This window comes from Chionomys nivalis, chromosome 4 (genome assembly GCF_950005125.1).
Source record: "Chionomys nivalis chromosome 4, mChiNiv1.1, whole genome shotgun sequence".
NCBI lineage: Eukaryota > Metazoa > Chordata > Mammalia > Rodentia > Cricetidae > Chionomys > Chionomys nivalis.
In genome coordinates, this window is record NC_080089.1 from 84,820,146 (window position 1) to 84,839,926 (window position 19,781).

The 19,781-nt window shown below is 40.3% G+C and overlaps 1 protein-coding gene across 3 annotated transcripts in view; it reads right to left on the reverse strand.

Moving 5' to 3' along the window:
- The window catches only part of Me1 (malic enzyme 1), a 119,199-nt gene extending 99,978 nt beyond the window's left edge, over nt 1-19,221 (reverse strand). The window contains exons 1-2 of one of the 3 annotated variants that reach the window (XM_057768174.1): nt 13,778-14,040; nt 1,790-2,289 (exon numbers count right to left, since the gene is read on the reverse strand). In XM_057768174.1, coding sequence (XP_057624157.1) covers nt 1,790-1,792 — 3 coding nt within the window. In that variant the 5' untranslated portion in view covers nt 1,793-2,289; nt 13,778-14,040. Of the gene's footprint in view, nt 1-1,789; nt 2,290-13,777; nt 14,043-19,166 lie in introns of those variants that run through there. The other 2 variants (XM_057768175.1, XM_057768173.1) reach the window with 2 other exon arrangements.
- Nucleotides 19,222-19,781: the final 560 nt, after the last annotated feature.

Genomic DNA, 19,781 nt, shown 5'->3' on the forward strand with positions numbered 1-19,781 from the left:
TTCCCATGCTCCCAATTTACTCAGGAGATTTTTTTTTGAGTTTTTGAACTTAGTAATTGCTAAATAATTTATTTTCAAAATCTAAGTGTTGAGGTTTATGCTTCTTTGAACATATTTATACTTATGCTCATTACAGCATTCCTGAAGTCATTTTTTTTTTTTTTTTTTGATTTTCGAGACAGGGTTTCTCTGTAGCTTTTGGTTCCTGTCCTGGAACTAGCTCAGGCTGGCCTTTAATCCCAAGTGCTGGGATTGTGCACCACCACCGCCTGGCGATCTTCTCTTTTTTTACTTCCCATGTAGATTAGATCTATGTATGTCTCGCTTAGGATCCTCAATTGTGCTCTAGGTTCTCTGGGATTGTGATCTGTGGGCTGGTTTTCTTTGCTTTATGTTTAAAAACCACTTATGAGTGAGTACATATGATATTTGTCTTTCTGGGTCTGGGTTACCTCACTCATATGTTTTCTAATTCCAGCCATTTGTCTGCAAATTTCAAGATGTCTTTATTTTTTTTTCTGTGTATAGTACTCCACTGTGTAAATTTAACACATTTTCCTTATGCATTCTCTGGTCAAGGGGCATTTAGGTTCTCTCCAGGTTCTGACTATGACAAACAATGCTGCTATGAACATAGCTGAGCACATGTCCTTGTGGTACGATTGAGCATCCTTTGGATATGTACCAAAAAGTGGTATTGCTGGGTCTTGAGAGAGGTTGTTCTAAATTTTCTGAGAAATCGCCATACTGATATCCAAAGGGGCTGTACCAACTTGCATTCCCACCAGCAATGCAGGAGTGTTCCCTTTTACCCACAACCTCTCCAGCATAAGTTGTCAGTGTTTTTGATTTTGGCCATTCTTACAGGTGTAATATGGAATCTCAGAGTTGTAAAACAGGACATTTTACATATTGAATTTTAGAAACACATTGCTGAGAAGTATAAAATGCTGTTCAGAAAAATGATTACATTATTCATTATGGTAAAACTACTTTTAAACTTAAAGCAACCAAAAAGGGACATTTGTGCAAGAATTATCTGTAAGATGGAAGAAATAACTCAACAGATTTTTCAATTGCACATATTCATGTGTGTGTGTGTGAAACAGAACAGAAATTTGAACCTTTTTCAAACTACAAAAAGAAAGAGTGGAAAGATGGAAGGAGGGAGGAAGCGAAGGAGGGAAGAAAAAGAAAGGAGAAAATTTAAGGCCAAAAAAAAAAAAACCCTCAAATAAATACAAATGGCAACGAGAAACAGTGAAGCACTAAATGTTATACACTGTGGGTGCCTGCAAAACTACCAGCCAAAGTATGGTGTTCTGAGAATACAGCTTGTGGTCAGAAGTACTAACACATGCACTTAGCCATCTTTACTCAGAGTCCACCAGGCCTTTTTACTTATGTTTTCCCCATCTGGTCTGATCGAGCAGACCTCTATACAGTATACCATACACCATGTAAACGAGAATGCCATCTGGAAATCTCCCCAGGCTTTGATGTTTAGTAATTGCAGACTCCTACACTGCTTGCCAAATATTCACAGACACACTAAAGCACCAATTCATCTGTTAAAAACAAAACAAAAAAATATATACTAATAATTAAGGCTGAAACATCTGGTGAAATGAGCCAAGTCAAAAGTGAAAAAAGGGTCCCATTATTAAGTTTTTATCATTTTGTGACCCTTTAGGGTGTAGAAAAAAATCAGGGACTAAGGAAACTTAACTAGAAATCCTGAAACTTTTAGGATAATACACGATTCGATTTAACCATAGCTTTTATTTACCATATCACTAGAGGCATCGTTTCAGGACAATTTCACAGAAACTGATAAGTCAGCCACATCCAGAAGCTGGCAGTGAAGTGTTTCAAAAAAGTTGTCCATTCGTGCTTTCCTGCATGGCCTGCACAACAAACGAGGGCTCCGGAGCGCACATGCAGGGTCTAACTTGCACTGGACTTCTGTCAAGTTTGTCATGGAGTTGACAAGGTTAACTCCATACGCAGATCAGGTTTCCAGACCGCCTGTAAAGTTCACCCTCTCAGAAGACCAATCTGAGTTTCTCTCTCTCTCTCTTTTCCTTTGGCCTCCAAGACTCTTGCACTCAACCACTGGACAATAGAAGGCTATTCTGTTTCACTGCAAAGGGCAGCCAACAAAACAACGCTTCTTGTGGATCCACAGAGCTTCCGGAGAAAACACGCCTCTTCTGCAGAGATCTGAAGCAAACCGCTACACGAGGGGTTTCTGTTAGAATCCATATGCAAACACAGCCACTGAAGGTGCTGCGGGAGAGAGTCATTGATTCAGCAGAAATGTATCAGGAAACACATATTTTGTCCTTTCCAATGACCATCTTTAATGCTCACAGAGAACTTGTGTGGTTTGGATTCACTTGTCTCAGAATTATAACTAAAATTAAACCATGCAGAAATGCAAAAATTTCAACTCTTACAAAAAATCTTGAGACAGATAACATACATAGGATGCTAACTGTGACGACACAGTTATTAATGTGCTCAAGACAACTGAAGTAAGAGGACATGAATGGGTGTTTATCCGGCGCCTAGAATGCTACTTGACACTTAACAGGTAACCCACAAATTGTGAATTAACCCAACCATTTTCTGTAACAAACACTATTTCTTCTTTCATGAAAGAAACATCACAAATCACAAAAGCAAGTGAAAGGTAACAACCACAAAGACACTACTCAGCCAAAATCATCTCAGTTGTTCCACAGAGAAGACGAGTGAGGTGCAGCCACCCTGCAGTGTTGGTCACACGCTCATGAAGACAGGTACAGCGCTTCTGCTTGCTCGAGCACACATTACACGCTCATCGCTACAAAGGAGACAACTGCTGACACGTGCAATGCAAACTAACCTCAGATGCATTAGGTCAGGTGAAAGAAACCAGACTCCGCTCACATGATGTTCTGGAAAAGCAGGGGCCCAGGTAGAGAGAAGGGCTCACCACAAAGGGAGAGACAGAGAATGTTTGAGGTGACAGACTGGTTTTGGTGGAACTGATTGCATAGCACTGTACACTGACAAAAACTAATAGAACTAGTGATGGAAAGAATACACAACATGTCCACTACACCAATTCTATTAGGCTCTAGTCCATTCAGCAGATGATCTACTGACTTAAAATGAAGAAATGTACGGCTGGAAAGATGGCTCAGCGGTTAAGAGCATTGCCTGCTCTTCCAAAGGTCCTGAGTTCAATTCCCAGCAACCACATGGTGGCTCACAACCATCTGTAATGAGGTCTGGTGCCCTCTTCTGGCCAGCAGGCATACACACAGACAGAATATTGTACACATAATGAATAAATAAATTTAAAAAAAAAGAAGAAGAAATGTAGTAAAAAGAACTAAAAGTTTGTTCATAACCAGCCTGGTCTACAAGAGCTAGTTCCAGGACAGGCTCCAACACCACAGAGAAATCCTGTCTCAAAAAAACCAAAAAAAAAAAAAAAAAAGTTTGTTCATATATTATTAAATATAGTAAAAAGGACTAAAAGCACATTACTGATATACTTCACATTCTAATTTTTAAGTATTATTTTTTGTCTAAATGAGATGTCTTTGACTCTTTTTTCATAGTCTACTGTTTAAACTTATTTTATGTAGATTTAATGTTACTGCAAATAATCTGACAAATCAATTTTTAAAAATATTTCCTCATACTTAAAATATTTTAGAATTTGGGAAAATTTTATTGCCATATATATACAGGATGAGAATTTCTATTTTTATTAGTTATTATTTTAAATCAAATAAGCGAAATTGAAGCTAGTTGCATGCCTGTAATTCCAGCATGAGGGAAGTTGGAGACAGGATGATTATAAAGTCAAGGATTGCTGAAGCTACATAACAAGATCGTGTCTCAATACAGGTATAAATTTTTAAAAAGGTTAAATTGAGCTTGAATTTTTATTATCATATTTTGAATTTTACAACAGTTTATATACATATTTTACATCTATAAAAAGAAAACCATTCCTTCCACACAGTTTTAGTCCTCAAAATTATTATTTAAATAAACTTTTTCTAATTAAAATAATCTTTTTTTTTTTTTTTTTTTTTTGGTTTTTCGAGACAGGGTTTCTCTGTGGTTTTGGAGCCTGTCCTGGAACTAGCTCTTGTAGACCAGGCTGGTTATGAACAAACTTTTAGTTCTTTTTACTACATTTCTTCTTCTTTTTTTTAAATTTATTTATTCATTATGTGTACAATATTCTGTCTGTGTGTATGCCTGCTGGCCAGAAGAGGGCACCAGACCTCATTACAGATGGTTGTGAGCCACCATGTGGTTGCTGAGAATTGAACTCAGGACCTTTGGAAGAGCAGGCAATGCTCTTAACCGCTGAGCCATCTTTCCAGCCGTACATTTCTTCATTTTAAGTCAGTAGATCATCTGCTGAATGGACTAGAGCCTAATAGAATTGGTGCAGTGGACATGTTGTGTATTCTTTCCATCACTAGTTCTATTAGTTTTTGTCAGTGTACAGTGCTATGCAATCAGTTCCACCAAAACCAGTCTGTCACCTCAAACATTCTCTGTCCCTCCCTTTGTGGTGAGCCCTTCTCTCTACCTGTCCTGGAACTAGCTCTTGTAGACCAGGCTGGTCTCGAACTCACAGAGATCCACCTGCCTCTGCCTCCCAAGTGCTAGGATTAAAGGCATGCACCACCACCACCCGGCTTAAAATAATCTTTTTATAATTTTCCTAGTGGTATGTAAATCTTGTTCTTGTGTGTATATATTGGTTTTTTCTATGTGTGTGCAGATACATGTGGACATGCAAGGCATGTCCATGAAGAACAGGGGTCAACACTGATCATCTTGTGTGTTTGTGTGTGTGTGTTGGCATGTGTGTGCAGATGCATGTGGATATGTGGACATTCAGGCATGTGCATGAACAACAGGGTCCACACTCATCATCTTGTGTGTGTGTGGTTGGCTTGTGTCTGTGTGTGCGCAGATGCATGTGGACATGCAGGCATGTGCATGAACAACAGGGGTCCACACTGATCATCTGGCTTAGCTGCTCTCCACCCTACTGAGCCAGGGTCTCTCAGTGAACCTGGAACTCATCAAGTCAGCTAGGCTGCCTGGCCAATGAGCTCCAGAGATCTTCCTGTCTCCACTCCAACTAGGGCTGGGGTTAGAGACGTGCACCACTATTTTACATGGGTGCTGGGAATCAAATGTAACATCTTCATAGTTGTACACTGGGCACCTGATTAAATGCCTCCCCTGCCTCCTTTTTTAATTGGGGGGGGGGGGTGTTACTGATTTAAAATCCAGGATTTAGAGTCCAGGTACGATGCCTGCCTATAATTCCAGCACTCCCCAGAGAAGCTGAAGCAGGAAGAGTAGAGATCAAGGACAGATCCAGGTGTGGTAGGTGGTGACTTTCCAGGGAGAAACAGGCTTCAAGCTGCGACTTCAAGGTCAGCCTGGTCTAAAGATTGAGTTATATTAATCCAAGTAAAGTAAATAAAAATGAAAAGTGTTCAAAGCCACTCTGAGGTATACAGTCTTGGTCTCAAAAAAGAAAAAAATGCATAAATATTTTAAGGTAAAATCTAGCCTAACCAGAACCAGCAAGTTCCATGTCAATAAGAGGCTCTGTCTCAAAGAGAGGAGGATGGCTCCTGAGGAACAACACTTGCAGCTGTCCTCTGGCCTCCACATACATGCACGCACGCACACACACACACACGCACACACACACACACGCACGCACACATACACACACGCACACACACGCACGCACACACACACGCACGCACGCACACACACACACACGCACACACGCACACACACACACACACACATAAAATCTTGCCATGTCTACCTCTCAAAACAGTAAGCTATCTGAAAACAAGTAAATAAAAGACTTGTTTTAAACTGCACACATCTGTCAGCATCTCAAGTTTACTGTTTTGGTGCAATCAGTCTTTAATATCTTGATTCACGTATTTTTAAATATATTCAATATAACTGGTTTTGCTTGTATTATCAGGTGCACTGTTTATTTTAAAGGGTGCTTTTAAGGTATATAACGAACTATAAAAAGGGCCTTTGGCATAAAACATGTCAAGAACTGCTGCAGAGAACTACGCTTCAGATTTTAAGGCACCTCTGACATAACGCCAGAAATTCCACAGGCAGCTTCCTCCACAGGGCCACAGCTGACATGTAAAGATGCTTTCTGACTTAAGCTTGCTACTTTATTGAGCTTGTAAAGTTTGTTGTATTGGTCAGAATTCATTGTATAGACACACATATATATGGGAATTACTAATTATAAGAGAACTATAATCGATTCACTGGCTGGGGGTCAGAAAAGCCACAGTGTTACCTCTAACAAGCTGCAGACCCAGAGGAGTCGGTGCTATGCTATCAGGCCCAAAAAGCCCAAAGTACAAGATCCTTGAAGGGAATTTATGGAAAAGGGAAAACAAAAAAACAAAAAAATACCCGAAGTCCCAGCTTAACGACAGGCAGAAAGAGAACCTCCCTGCTTGTTTTATCCCATTCAGGCCTTCAACTGGTTAAACGTGGCACACCCATACTATAAAGGAGAATCTGTTTTACTCAACTCAAAGGTTACATCAAAGGTTACACTCACCCAGAAACACCCTCTATGGCACTCCTAAAAAGAAATACTGACTGACCAAATGGATGGGCACCCCTGTGATACATAAAGTTAACATCGCTCAGCTAATATTTTCCAACAAGTTACGTTAGAAAGTCCATGCTTCCGGTGTTATGTTAGTTACATTTTGCTGCTGTGATAAAGTACCACGACCATAAGCAACCCGGGAAGGACAGTTTTATCTTCTCTTTCATCTAATGGCCAAGGCAGGAACTCAAGGTAAGAACCTGGGGCTGGAACCGAAGAAGAATCATTGTAGAAATGCTGTTTACCTGTTTGCTTCCTTGGGCTTGCTCAGTTACCTTAGAGATCCCAGACCCTCCTGCCCAGGGACAGGACCTCTATCAATGTGTCACAGAGAAATGTAATGAGACCCACAAGACGGTAATAGTGGTACATTCCAAATGAGTAGCAAAATCTTAACGCTGCATAGACTATAAAAGAGTAGTATTTCATTATTTCCAGAACTAATAAAGAAAAATGACTATGCAAAGAGGTATGATCATAAGACTTCTAAGTAGACTAAAATACAATTATAAATATTAAAACAATAGAAAAGGAGAAATCCCAGAGTAAATATCAGAGAGACATCTAATAATGGTAGCTATACATCCAAATGTAACAATCACACTGAATGTAAATGGTCTAAACATACAAATTAAAAGATACTGTTTGAAACTGGCGATGGCTACATAGATCACCCCTGCTTCTTCACATGCCAGCATTTCCAACTAAACATTGTAACTTGATGGTCTGTGATCCCTTGAAACCAGCAATACCTTCGTGCTACATGTTGTTCTCAAAGAAGGAATAATTGTTTTCCATTTTCCTGATAGATAAACTGAATTTTTCTGAGGACTTCAAAAATCATAAATTGCCTGAGAAACTTGAGAATGGAATTTGTTTGATAGATCCTGCACTTATGAAGTTTAAAGTTTCCTATCTTAAGATATAAGGTATTAGACTTCTCCTAGATGTTATACAGTGACTTTTTTAAAATATAGCTTTAAAAGACAAAATTTAGTTTTAATGATTTTAAATTTGAAAATAGAAATTGTATTTGTTACATATATTAGGGAAATGTACACAGTGTAGAATGAATAACTTAAAGTAATTAACATGTGTCACCCCCACATTCCTTATAAGAACACAGAATTTAGGAAGGTGTCTTTCATACAATTGTGATTGAAAATTACTTGATTTATATTCATAACTATTATAATTTATTCCGAATTGATTCATCACTATAAAGATTTCCTTCTCTCATTTACATTTTGTTTTTTATTTGGGGTAGGATTTCTAGCTGATGTTTTTGGTCTGATTTTGGAGGATATTTTAGGTGGGGCCTCACTGTCTGATCCAGGTTGATGCACAACTCTCCATGCACTTCAGCTGATCACAAATTTGAAATCCTCCTGCTTCCACCTCTGTTCAATTTTTCAAAACATGAACCCTGCACTGTCTAACAGAGGATCTTCACCTGCATTTCTTGTTTATGTTTTTCCACACCTTTACCTGGCCATTTTGTTCTAGCTATTTGAAACAGATCAACTAAATTCAAGGCAGGCTTGGGTAATTTATAAATGCAAAACCTTGTCTCAAAGGAGAAGCGGGGAGGGCTACAGTTAGATCAGTGGTAGAGTTCTTTCTGAACGTACAAAAGACCCTGGGCTCATTGTCCAGTATTAAAAAAAAATAAGATTTTCCAAGCCTCTGATAAAATCTATGACTTTGACACATGTGCATAGAAAAACAGGAAGCTGGGCTAAACTAGAGTCCCATACGCAACGCTGAGGACAAAGAAAAGAATTACTCTGTAAAGATATTCCTTAATAGCTTTCTAGAATCTCCACTTAAAGGAGCCAAAGCAGGAAGATTTTTGACTATGAGACATTGACTGATTGCTAGCTTACTTTTTTCTCGAATCGAAATAATAGATACCACCAGAGTGTAGTAAACACAAGTGAAAGTTTTACAATTGAAACTTCTTTAATCACATGTGTGTATTAGATGGTAAGGGCTGCCAACATAAAGGATAGTACACAAGCAGGGACTTCTAAACAAAATTAATTTATTTCTCACAGTTGTGAAGGCTGGAGTTCTGGGATCCACCTACTGGCAAGGCTGGTTTCATCCTGACGTTTCTCCTACTCCACGTACAGGCTTCTGATCCACCGACTATCAACTGCTCCCTGTGTCCTCACAGCTCTTTCTTCTATAATATACCTTAATAATTCTCATTATCATGGCATCAGGGCCTACCCTAAAGATCTCCCTTCAATTACGTAGTTAGGGACCTTACCTTTCTGACTACATTCTGAGGTACTGGGAGTTACAATTCCAACATAAGAATTCTGGAGTCATACAATACATAGCATAATAAGGCTTTTCTAACATGTGTGTGTGTGTTAATTTATAATATAGATATACTATGTCACAATCAAGTCAGAAAATACCTTTGAAGATTCTGAATAATTTAAAAGATATTGTAACTCTTAATATCGTACTGCAGTCTTTGGCTCCGTTCAATCTTCAGAGTCCTGTGAATACTCATGATGGAATCACCATCATGAACTCAAGCACTCCTGCTGGTATTCTTAACCAGGAAAATAAAATTATATCAGTGACCTTTTAGTGTAAAAGCTCTGGAACTCCTAGTCCCGTGATTTTCCGAAAACATTTTCTGTTGTTTCAATCCACAGTTACCCGTTTAGACTAGTGAGGGTCCAAGATACCATCTTCTGCCTTCACATTCAAAGGCTCTGGGTGTCTGGGAGCAGAGAAGTTGGCGGTTGACTTAGATATATTACAAATCTACCTCTACAGTCTCAGGAAAAATAATGGCATTTTTCATATTCTCTCTATTATACAAAACAATAATCATTTGTCTTAAACTACAGTGCTTTCTGCTCCTAATCGTAAGATGTGTTTCTTCCTCTTTTCCTCATAACAAACCAAAGTAGCTCTTGATAAGCTGAAAATCAAGCAGCTATGCAATGCTTTTTAGAAATTCGACTTTTAGATCCCAAAGTTAATAACACAGTCCAAATTATATTTTTTTGAGAAACTGTCACTAGCTACAACTGGATCAAAATTCCTAAAATACCTAAGAGGGGAAGCATGTGGAGACGCATAGGAACAATCACAGATAATAAAGTTCTCAATTAGTGTTTTCCCACCAATGTATAAACAAAGTGAGAAATAATAAAAATATTTTATTGTACATATAATTTTAATTTTTGTACATCAGTTTATAAAACATAAATATTGACCACATAAAATTTCTAAAAACACAATATACAAGCCATCTAAATCAAAAGCTATCCTAGAAATAAAAAAATTTAAATTAAACATGCTACATATACATATCTATATGGTATATATATAGATGAGCATCTTAAAATAGTACTTCAGGCTGCAGAGTATGGTGGCTCACACCTGCAATTGTAGCACTCAAGCGTCTAAGGCAGGAGGACTGCTTTGAGTTCAAGGCCAGCCTAGTCTATATAATGAATTTCAGGCCAGACTGGGATATACCAAGTGAGATCCTGTATCAAAAAAAATTGTATGTGTGTGTGCTATGTTAATAAAGATAGTAAATCCCCTAAGCATGAGACAGATGTACTTTCCAGCTATGATGGAATCAGTCTGAAAAGTACCAAGGTTCAGAATTCTGAAGACTCTATGTCTCTCGGGTTTTCTTTTTTACTTCATGTCTACTATTAACTTTGATTTTGCCAATTTTTACCTCATTAAGATTATCCATAAGTTGGTGTGAGAGATCCTGTCTGTATGTTGCTTTTCTTGGTTAATGAATATAGAAAACTGCCCTGGCCTGTTGATAGGTCAGAACTTAGGTAGGCGGGGAAGATGGAACTGAATTCTGGGAGGAAGAAGGCAGAGTGAGAGAGACACTATGGAGCTGTCAAAGTCAGACATGCGGGAACCATGACTTCATGGTGATCTACAGATTAACAGAAATGGGTTAAATTAAGATGTAAGAATTTGCCAATAAGAAACTAGAGCTAATGAGTCAAGCAGTGATTTAATTAGTACAGTTTTTGTGTGGTTATTTCGGGGCTAAGCTAGCCGGGCGGCTAGGACAAACAAGCAGCCCTCCTGCAACAATAAGTGGTTAAAATTTCACAGATTGTAAAGATTAAGCCAAATTCTAATATTTCTAACTATATTCCATTATACACTAACAGACTGAAATGAACTTCATGTTTCAGTGTAAATGTGCATTAGTTAGATGTAAGTTATTTAGTTACATTTGTGAGCATACTGTCTTAGGATGATGCCAGAACTAAGACTTGGGAGGCTACCTGCATTTGTTGGGGTGGTAGCTAAAGCCTTTAATCGGAGCATTTGAGAGGCAGAGGCAGGCAGATGGCTATGAGTTCAAGGCCAACCTGGTCTTCACAGTGAATTCCATTCAGGCCAGCCAAAGCTACACAATCAGACCTTGACTAAATAAATAAATAAAAACCGACAAAGTAATAAATATAAAATAATAATTTTAAGCATAAAATAATGATAATGAAAATAAGATAATTAGGAAAGGTTTCCACAGGGAAATTATTACTGAATCAATTAATATCCTTTTAATTCTAGGAATTACACAACAAAAATGGAAAGAAGAAAATCATCAAATATATTTTAAGCTGAAGGCTAAGTTTGGGAGTTAATCAGATGAATCTGCCATATATAGGAAAACAATAATTTTACTTCAACTTAACAGGAAAAACACTCTGAATACCTGACTAACAGAAGGAGACAGTGAATGAAACGCTAAGTGGTGGAGATGCCGGAGGTGTGTGTGTGTGTGTGTGTGTGTGTGTGTGTGTGTGTGTGTGCGCGCGCGCGCGAGCACCTGATACGGTCTGGGAACTGAACTCAGGTCCTCTGCAAGAGCAGCTGTCATTCCTAACCACTGAGCCATCTCCCCAGCCCCCAAGATAGTTCATCCACACCTATATGTAAGGAAATAATACTAACAAAGTGTGTCTTAGTTACCCAAAGGCAGGACCATAAAATTCTTTCTACAACCAGATGACAGGCTAGGCTAGGCTATTAGGAGACATTAAGAGAGTTAAAATTAGCATCATCCCTTTGGAGTCAGGTCACCTCAAAGTTAAAAAAAAAAAAAAAAAAAAAAAAACCTGAATTACAAATCCTGTCCTACTAATGAAGACAGAGGCCTCTTGAATGTACGACAGATGAAGAAAATCCCAGCTAACCGCTTTCAATGACAGGATTTTCACGAGGCACCATACTGATCCGAAGGCTAAATGAATTTATTTTATTGATTGCCCCAGGATGACCCAGATTTTTTTTTCTTTTTTGGCTTTTGAGACAGGGTTTCTCTGTGTAGCTTTGGAGCTTGTTGTGGAACTCACTCTGTAGACCAGGTTGGCCTCAAACTCATATAGATCTGCCTGCCTCTGCCTCCCGAGTGCTGGGATTAAAGGTGTGCACCACCGCTGCCCGGCTGACCCAGATTTCTAAGCCACTGTTTTCTCTGTATTTGATATATTACAGAAAAAATGTGTGAATAAATTAACGCTACATTTTTCTACCATTTAGTGCAAGATCTTTGTGACAATGTTATCCTAAATTGGCATCAGCTGTTACAGGACAGGAGCTTCTGAACACAGTGGGGTGAGCATACCTTTGCTAAGGGATGGTCAGGCCTGTCTACCCACTCTTAACAAATATGTCAATCTCTTAAGAAAAGCAAACAGGTTATACTACTCAGGTGATCTTGTCAAAGCAATCCAGGATTTCGTCATAAATTAGGTCAGGCAGGTAACAGGTGAAAGTGGTAAGTGGATCTGTCACGCCAAAGTTTACCTTTGTTCTAGTGAAAATAAGCCTCAACCTACAGAGTAATAAAGGAAGAAAAAAAAATCAAACTGGCAATTAAATTTATTTTGAGGGAAAAATAAGTAGGAAAAGTTAAAATTTTATAGCATGTATTATAAAATAGCTATAATAATAAATGATAAAGATTTGTAAATGTCACCACAAAAAAATTGGAAACTCAAACTAGCTATATGAAATAATCACATGTCAGTAAGTTACTAATAATGATCAACAAGTCACCAACAACACGACTAGCAGGGAATGAAGAGATCCACTTCTTAATAAAAAAGGAGATTCACCAAAGTGATAACTCAAACGAGTGAACAGACCTCCATGCTGACACAGGTCACGCTCCACGTACTGAATAAACTGGAAATGTCAGGAACACACACACACCAATCTAAAGACAAACCATGCTGTAAAATAAGACCTAGTTATTTAAAAAAAATTATTTTAAAGTGTTTTTATTTAGGAGAGTTCTTGGGTGTGGAATGGGAGAAGAGATGTCACAGCTTGGGATAAAAAGAACTCTGATTAGGGCATACACTGAATTTCCATTCAATAAAAGAGAGAGAGAGAGAGAGAGAGAGAGAGAGAGAGAGAGAGAGAGAGAGAGAGAGAGAGAGAGAGAGAGAGAGAGAACAGGTTAATAACTTCCCGAGAGCTAGAATTTAGAAAGAAAAAAAATGGATAAAATAAACGGCTTTACCACAATCTCACGTAAGTTTTCCCAGCAAGGCATGCATGCAGGGTCCAAGAGAAGCCACCCACCAGGCATCCTTAGCCTCTTAACCATACCATCCCAGAAACCAAGAGGCCCTACATCCCCCACATGGTCGATGGGCTCCCAGGCACTCAGAACCCATCTCTGTTCAGGCTGGACCAGCAGAGCCACTGTCTCCACAGCAGCCTCCAGGCACTGCCAGTCCAGCCAGTCACCTGCACAAGGATGGCACATCGCGGCTGCCCCGGCCGCCCGCCTGCCACCCTCACGGAAACCGCTCAATTGCCACACTGGTCCACACGTCCCTTCCCGGGCTGGGCTCCTGGTTCTCGGGAGAAGGGCAGACAAAGCAGTCCGGGGCACAAGTTACATCTCTCCCGGGGGTCCCCCAGCGGATGCCGAGGGGCGCGGGCGCCGGTGGCCTCCCCGGACGTCCCCTCGGTGGGACGCGGGTCCCCGCGGCCCAGGGGCCGGCGGCGGGGCCCGGGGCGGCTCTCCGCGGGGCTCACCTTGTTGAGATGCGGGTCCCGCGTCAGCAGGTAGCCGCGCTGGTGGGTGTGGCGGCGGCGGGGGGCTCGGGGCTCCATGGCCGGCACGGTGGCGGGGCGGGCGCGGAGTGCGGCGGGCGGCGGCCGCGCGAGGGAAGGCCCCGCGGCCGGGGGCGGGCGTGGGTGGCGAGAGGGGGTGGCGAGGCGGGAGGAGCCCGCGCCTAGCCGCCACCGCCGCCGCGGCCGGGCGGCCCGCGAGAAGCGCTGAGTCACGGCGGCATCGGCCGAGCCGCCGTGCGAGCAGGCGGGGGCGGGGCGCCGGGCGGCGGGCAGAGGGCGGCGAGCCGGCCACCTGGGCCCCGACGGGTGAGGGGCGGGCCGCCCGGAGTCCGGGCTTCCTCCGCGTGGTCCACTGTCCTCCCCTAACCCCGACGTTCTGGATGCCAGCCATGCCCCGATGCAGGAGGGGATGAACTTTGACACGAAAAGCCCAGGCCTCGATGGCACTGGGCGAGGGAGCGACTCCTCGGCTGTATCTAAGTAGTGTCTAAAGGGAATTTTATCCGAATGTGATAAGCGGAAAGGTGTTAAAAGTGCAGGGGGTCCAGTGAGCAGTCCTACTGGGCTTAAGGACAGTTTTGCTGAGTGTTCTGGAAACCAAGATGTTAATTTTGCAAGACTATGGTTTCTTCTTTGATGAAAGGGGGTCAGTATTGAAATTCTGTGGTTGTATTATTGATATTTATACTTGAAGATTCAAGGACTGGAGAAGTAGACCGATCCCATTCCGCCAAAAGGAATGTCTGATTAAAAAAAAAAAAAAAAGTAGCCTTCAGACGCCAATGCCTTCCATGCCTCCTTTCTTTTTAGTAAAGTAGGATGGCCAGATTCTATGGCCTTCATCTAGACACTGCAGGGCAGCGTGTGGGGTTATATATTGCCTTTGTACCAATAAAATAGACGTTCCTACATTTCTAATTGTTTTGCTTCCCCTATCAAAACAACAGTAGTTCTTGGGTTATGCTTGAATGAATACAAAAGTTGCTCTGGCCTACTTTTTAAAATAGAATAGAATCAGGTATTTTATAGAGAACATTTTATTAGCATCGCAGAGTTCTTCAAAAACAATTCTTGCATTTAAGTACACCTTTCATTGTGAATTTTATAACCCATAAATGATTAACCTCATAACATCTGAGAAGAAGGTGTACTTTACAAAGCTCACTCTCCTAAATTGGAGGAGGCGCTTTTCAATTAGAGTCCTTTGTGTGAGCCAAAAACAGTTTAACAGCCGGTCTCGAAGATGGTCAAGGAGAAGGAAAATAAAACGGCATAATGAAGCTGTTGGGACATGAATTTAGAGATGTTATTTGTCTATTCCTGTTTCTGGGACTTAAGCTCTGTAACCAGGGACACAGATACAGAATAACCCATAAAGACCGAAAGGCCAGCATTACAAAGGGTTAAAAAGAACAAAAACCCTCCGGGGTAGGTAAACTTCCTATCTTTTACTTGTACACTTGCTGCTTTTCCGGTGACAGTTCCGGTCTTGCAGCCCAAGGAGTTATTTTGTACATCCACAGGCGCTTCCAAAAAGGACTCCAAAGAACCAGTTCCCCACGTGTCCACAAGAAACACCACACTTTCCACTCTTTTAATCGCTTGTAAAATTAGATTTTATTGCCAAAAACATAGATAAACAAGTGCATAGATTTGAAAAAACAAAAACAAAACTCCTTTGCCTTCACTTCCCTTGGAAGAAACTGTATTTGCAATGTCACTCTGTGCATAATTGATGATGTTAAGAATGTTAAAAATAGGTGCTGAAGAGATAGCTCAGCACTTAAAAGCACTCAATGCGCTCACAGAGGTCTCAAGTTCAGTTCCCAAGGTCCAAGCGGTGTGGCTTACAACTATCTGGAACTCAATCCAGTTCCTCAGACACTGCGTGCATGCGGTACACGACATACATGCAGGCAAACATTTATATGCATAAAATAAATTATACATAAAAGAGAATGTTTGAAGTAGAGGCTGGAACTGTGGCTCCTCGGTAAAGTATTTGTTTAGCATAACTGAAGTTCTTAGTCCAACCTCCAGTGCATAAGGTATTCAAAATATTTGCTGAACCCTTACCATATACTAACCTCCAGGCTGGGTCAGCAGTACACCAGTACAGTCAATATATAGGAAGAGATGTAGAAAAATCACAACATCTAAACTATGAGAAATTAGAGTGTATTGCAGCAATTAGCAACATGAAGTGGCATTTTAAAATATGCTTTTAATTTTTTTTTTTTTTTTTTTTAAGCACAGGATGTTTTCTCTTTAAGTACCTGAAAATATCTTTAAATGGTGGAAGCATTTTCTCCGGGGTAACTACAAGAGAAAACCCATAATGCCTCACTTTACATGTATGTAGCAAACATGTCCTCCACTGAGGTAGCCCTGGAAATATTCCATCAACACGGAATGGGAAACTATCCGTGCAGACAGGTCATAGCTGACATACATGTCCATCAAAATGCATTAAAGCGACTAGTTCAGAATCTGGACTCTGCAGTCAGATTTCCTTGGCTTATTCTGGCTTATCTGTCCCAAGCTTGTGTGCCCTTGACAACTTAGTAACCCGCCTGTCTCCCTTACTTTCTTTGATAATAAGAACTATGTATTTGTGAACTGAAAAGAAAAGAAGTCAGGCATATAGTTCTGGTTTCCTAATTTTATCTTTTTTTTTCCCCTTTTTGAAGTGAGAACATAGTTCCCCCATTGCCACAAATATGCAGTTGAGTTTCCCATGTTGGGGGAACCTCAGGGGTAGCAGATTTGGAGTGGAATGGTGAGCTTTGCCTTAGGAAAGCTGCCTACATGACCATGGTATTTCCCCTGCCAAGTAAGTCTGCAATTTACCTTTACAATGAAAACATTGTCATCTGCCACAACAATAAGAAAATTAATTTGGGTGTTATCTATGTTTTGCTTTTGTGCTTTGGTTTTGGGTTTGTTTGTTTTGGGTTTTGGTTTTGTTGGGTTTGTTGTTGTTGTTGTTTTTGAGAGTTTCCCTAAACAACCCAAGTAGGAACTTGTGATTCTTCTGCCTCAGCTTCAGTATTGCGATTACAGGTGTATCCCACCATGCCTGACTTCTAAACTTGCTTTAAGAATACAAATTTTACCTAAAATTTTAAGAGTTAGAGGCCTTCGTGTTATAAAGCAGGATGAACAGACTTTATATGGTTAAGTGTTAACCTTGTGTGATTGATAGTATTGTGCTCAATTTTTCTGTTTGTATTCAATTCTCTTTTATAATAAAGTAAGTGGTTTTTGAAATTGTTTTTGTCTGCATCGTATTTTTTTTTTTAATTCAGAGAAAAGATATTTGGAACCAGATTCATGGAAGGAGTTTTGTTTTGGTTTGGTTTGGTTTTACCAGATATCACATAGCTTCTCTGATATGTAATTTATCTATCTAGGTCTAAGGTCAGCTATGAAGTGTATGGTAAAGTTCGCCTTTCTCATTGGCTTCTCTTTTGGTCTACAGGAATGAGAAAGTGCTTTCCTCTCCAAAGTGGAGAAGGACATAGAGTATCCCAGTAGGGTGCAACACATACTTCATTGCTCTGTGACATTGCCTCAAGACAATTAAACAATGGCAATCACCGTGTGCTCTCCGCCTAATGGGAGAGTGGTCTGGTTTCTTAGTACTGGCCCATGGTTTCTCACATGGTCACAGCGAGAGGAACTGACATGCCCATCAAGTCCCAGCTACTCTGAAGGCAGTATGACTTTTAAAGCAGGAATTCATCAAGCCAGCCTAGGGAACATAGCGAGTGAGAGCTTATCTCAAGAAAGAAAGGAAAAAAGAGGGAAGAGGAGGAGAGGGGAAGTAGGCTTAGAATAAAGCGTATCTGCCTGGCAGTTGGGGCCTGTCTGGTCACATACACATATGCCCTGTTTCCCTCTGTATCTGTCTTCAGGGAGACAGATGGCTCCTCATTATGGGCTGATTTGAGGTTCTCAAGCACTAGCAAACAATCGACATGGAGCCTGGCCTGTATGGATGCCGAACAAGTATTCCAAAGTACAGGCTAGACAGTGGTTTTCCTCCAGATAACCTAGCCTGGGAAGTCACATATTGCCAGTTCTCTGTGACTCCAATGCGAGGAATGTCAAAGTCACATTGTAAGAAGAGTTCGCTTGCTGCAGAAGCTGTTGAAGCGGCTTTGAAAATTCGCTCTTCCGCTCTGGTCCATGAAGCGCTCTGTTCAGCTGTGCCCATCACTAGCTCACCTAGCATAGGTAGTGGGTGATAGGCTTGACATAGATTACAGATAGGTATATAAAATGTGTATAAGTAAGCAAATTGAGAAGATCCTAGTTCAGTAAAGTAACTTAAAGAGTGCATATATCAGACTCATAAAGTACCAGAGCTCATGAGGACCCGAATCAATCCCTAAAAGCCAGGCTTGGAGCAAGCACTTATAACAATCCCAGCATTGTGGCAGCAGAAATAAGTGGGACCCTGGGCTCCCTGGGCAGCTAGCTTAGCCTAATCAAGTTCCAGGTCACTGAGCGATCTTGTCGTAACAAGGTGGACAGCTCCTGCAGAACACACGAGGTGACCTCTGGCCTCCACACATGTGCACACGTACACATATGAACCCACGCACGAAGTATATCATCATAATTCAGTTCAAATTCAGACTTAAACCCTTAGGGTTATTTTCAGTATATCTGTTGCCATGGTTACTGCTGATAACTGTCTAGGAAGAGGTTTCAAAACGCCTTCCAAATTCCTTTCCTTGTGGATTAGTGAGATGTATTTTCTTTAAATTTTTTGAAAAATAGAAATCCCACCAAAAGCTATGGAGAAACCCTGTCTCGAAAATCCAAAAAAAAAAAAAAAAGAAAAAAAGAAAAAAAGAAATCCCTTAAAAATATGTTAAGTCTCATTCAGAGTGTTAAATTACCCACAATACAACATTCTGCAATGTACCTTAAGTATCATAGATCACTAAATTACACTAGATTCATAGAAGGTTAACAAGGAGCCATGAAAGAATTACATATTTGAGACAGGCCAGCTTGTTCTACAGAGAGAGTTCCAGGACAGCCAAAGCTACACAGAGAAACCCTATCTCAAACAAACAAAAAATATTTGAAACATGGCTGAGCCTGTTAGAACCATGCATTACTTAGCTGTAATAACCAGTATAGTAATAATTAATAATATTAAAAATAATGCCAGAATCTAAATAGTAACGATAGATAATTTTTTAATTTAGAAAAATATGCTCCAAGACTGTTAACAGTACATTTTGTTTTATAATTCTACCGTGTTTGAGGTTTACGTAAAGGGCATATATTATTTCACATGCAGGAAAAACATTTTAAAAAGTTGGCAGCTTACTTGGCGGTGGTATGATCAATGCATTATTCTGTAAGGTTTGGGGGATCGCCGTCTTTTCTCCCTCGTTCCTGAGATGCTGGAGGTTGCGGGTCAGCAGTCTGTTCCATCAGCGTCATGATAGTGAGAACTCCTGACAGCTTACCAGCGGGCACTTAATCCAGCCACAAAATGCCAGTCTAAGAGGGGCCAGCTAAATTTCATAATACCGGAGAGTGCCAAGCACCTGTGCAGATCCACCCAGCTCTCCTTACTCTGGAGTAACTAGATTAAAAAACAAACACAAGTGATCTAAAGATAAAAACCTAAAGTCAAAGAACTTTGCAAAAATGTCAACCTTTAAAAAAAAAAAACTAATATAGATCAAATTTACAATTTAATCCTGATTTCTCTAATTAACAGGTTATCGTATGGCTTAATTAATTAATATACAACAGATTTTCAAATACAACATGATGTTAATCTTTAAGTAATTATTTTATGTAGATTTTTACTTCTTGGTATCTATATATTCTGAATATCTTAATTGTAGAGAAAGCCCACTTATAATTTTTTTCAAATCGAAGTTTGCCTTGAAAAACATGTTAACATTTTTAAAGGTCTTCTTGCTAGGAGAGG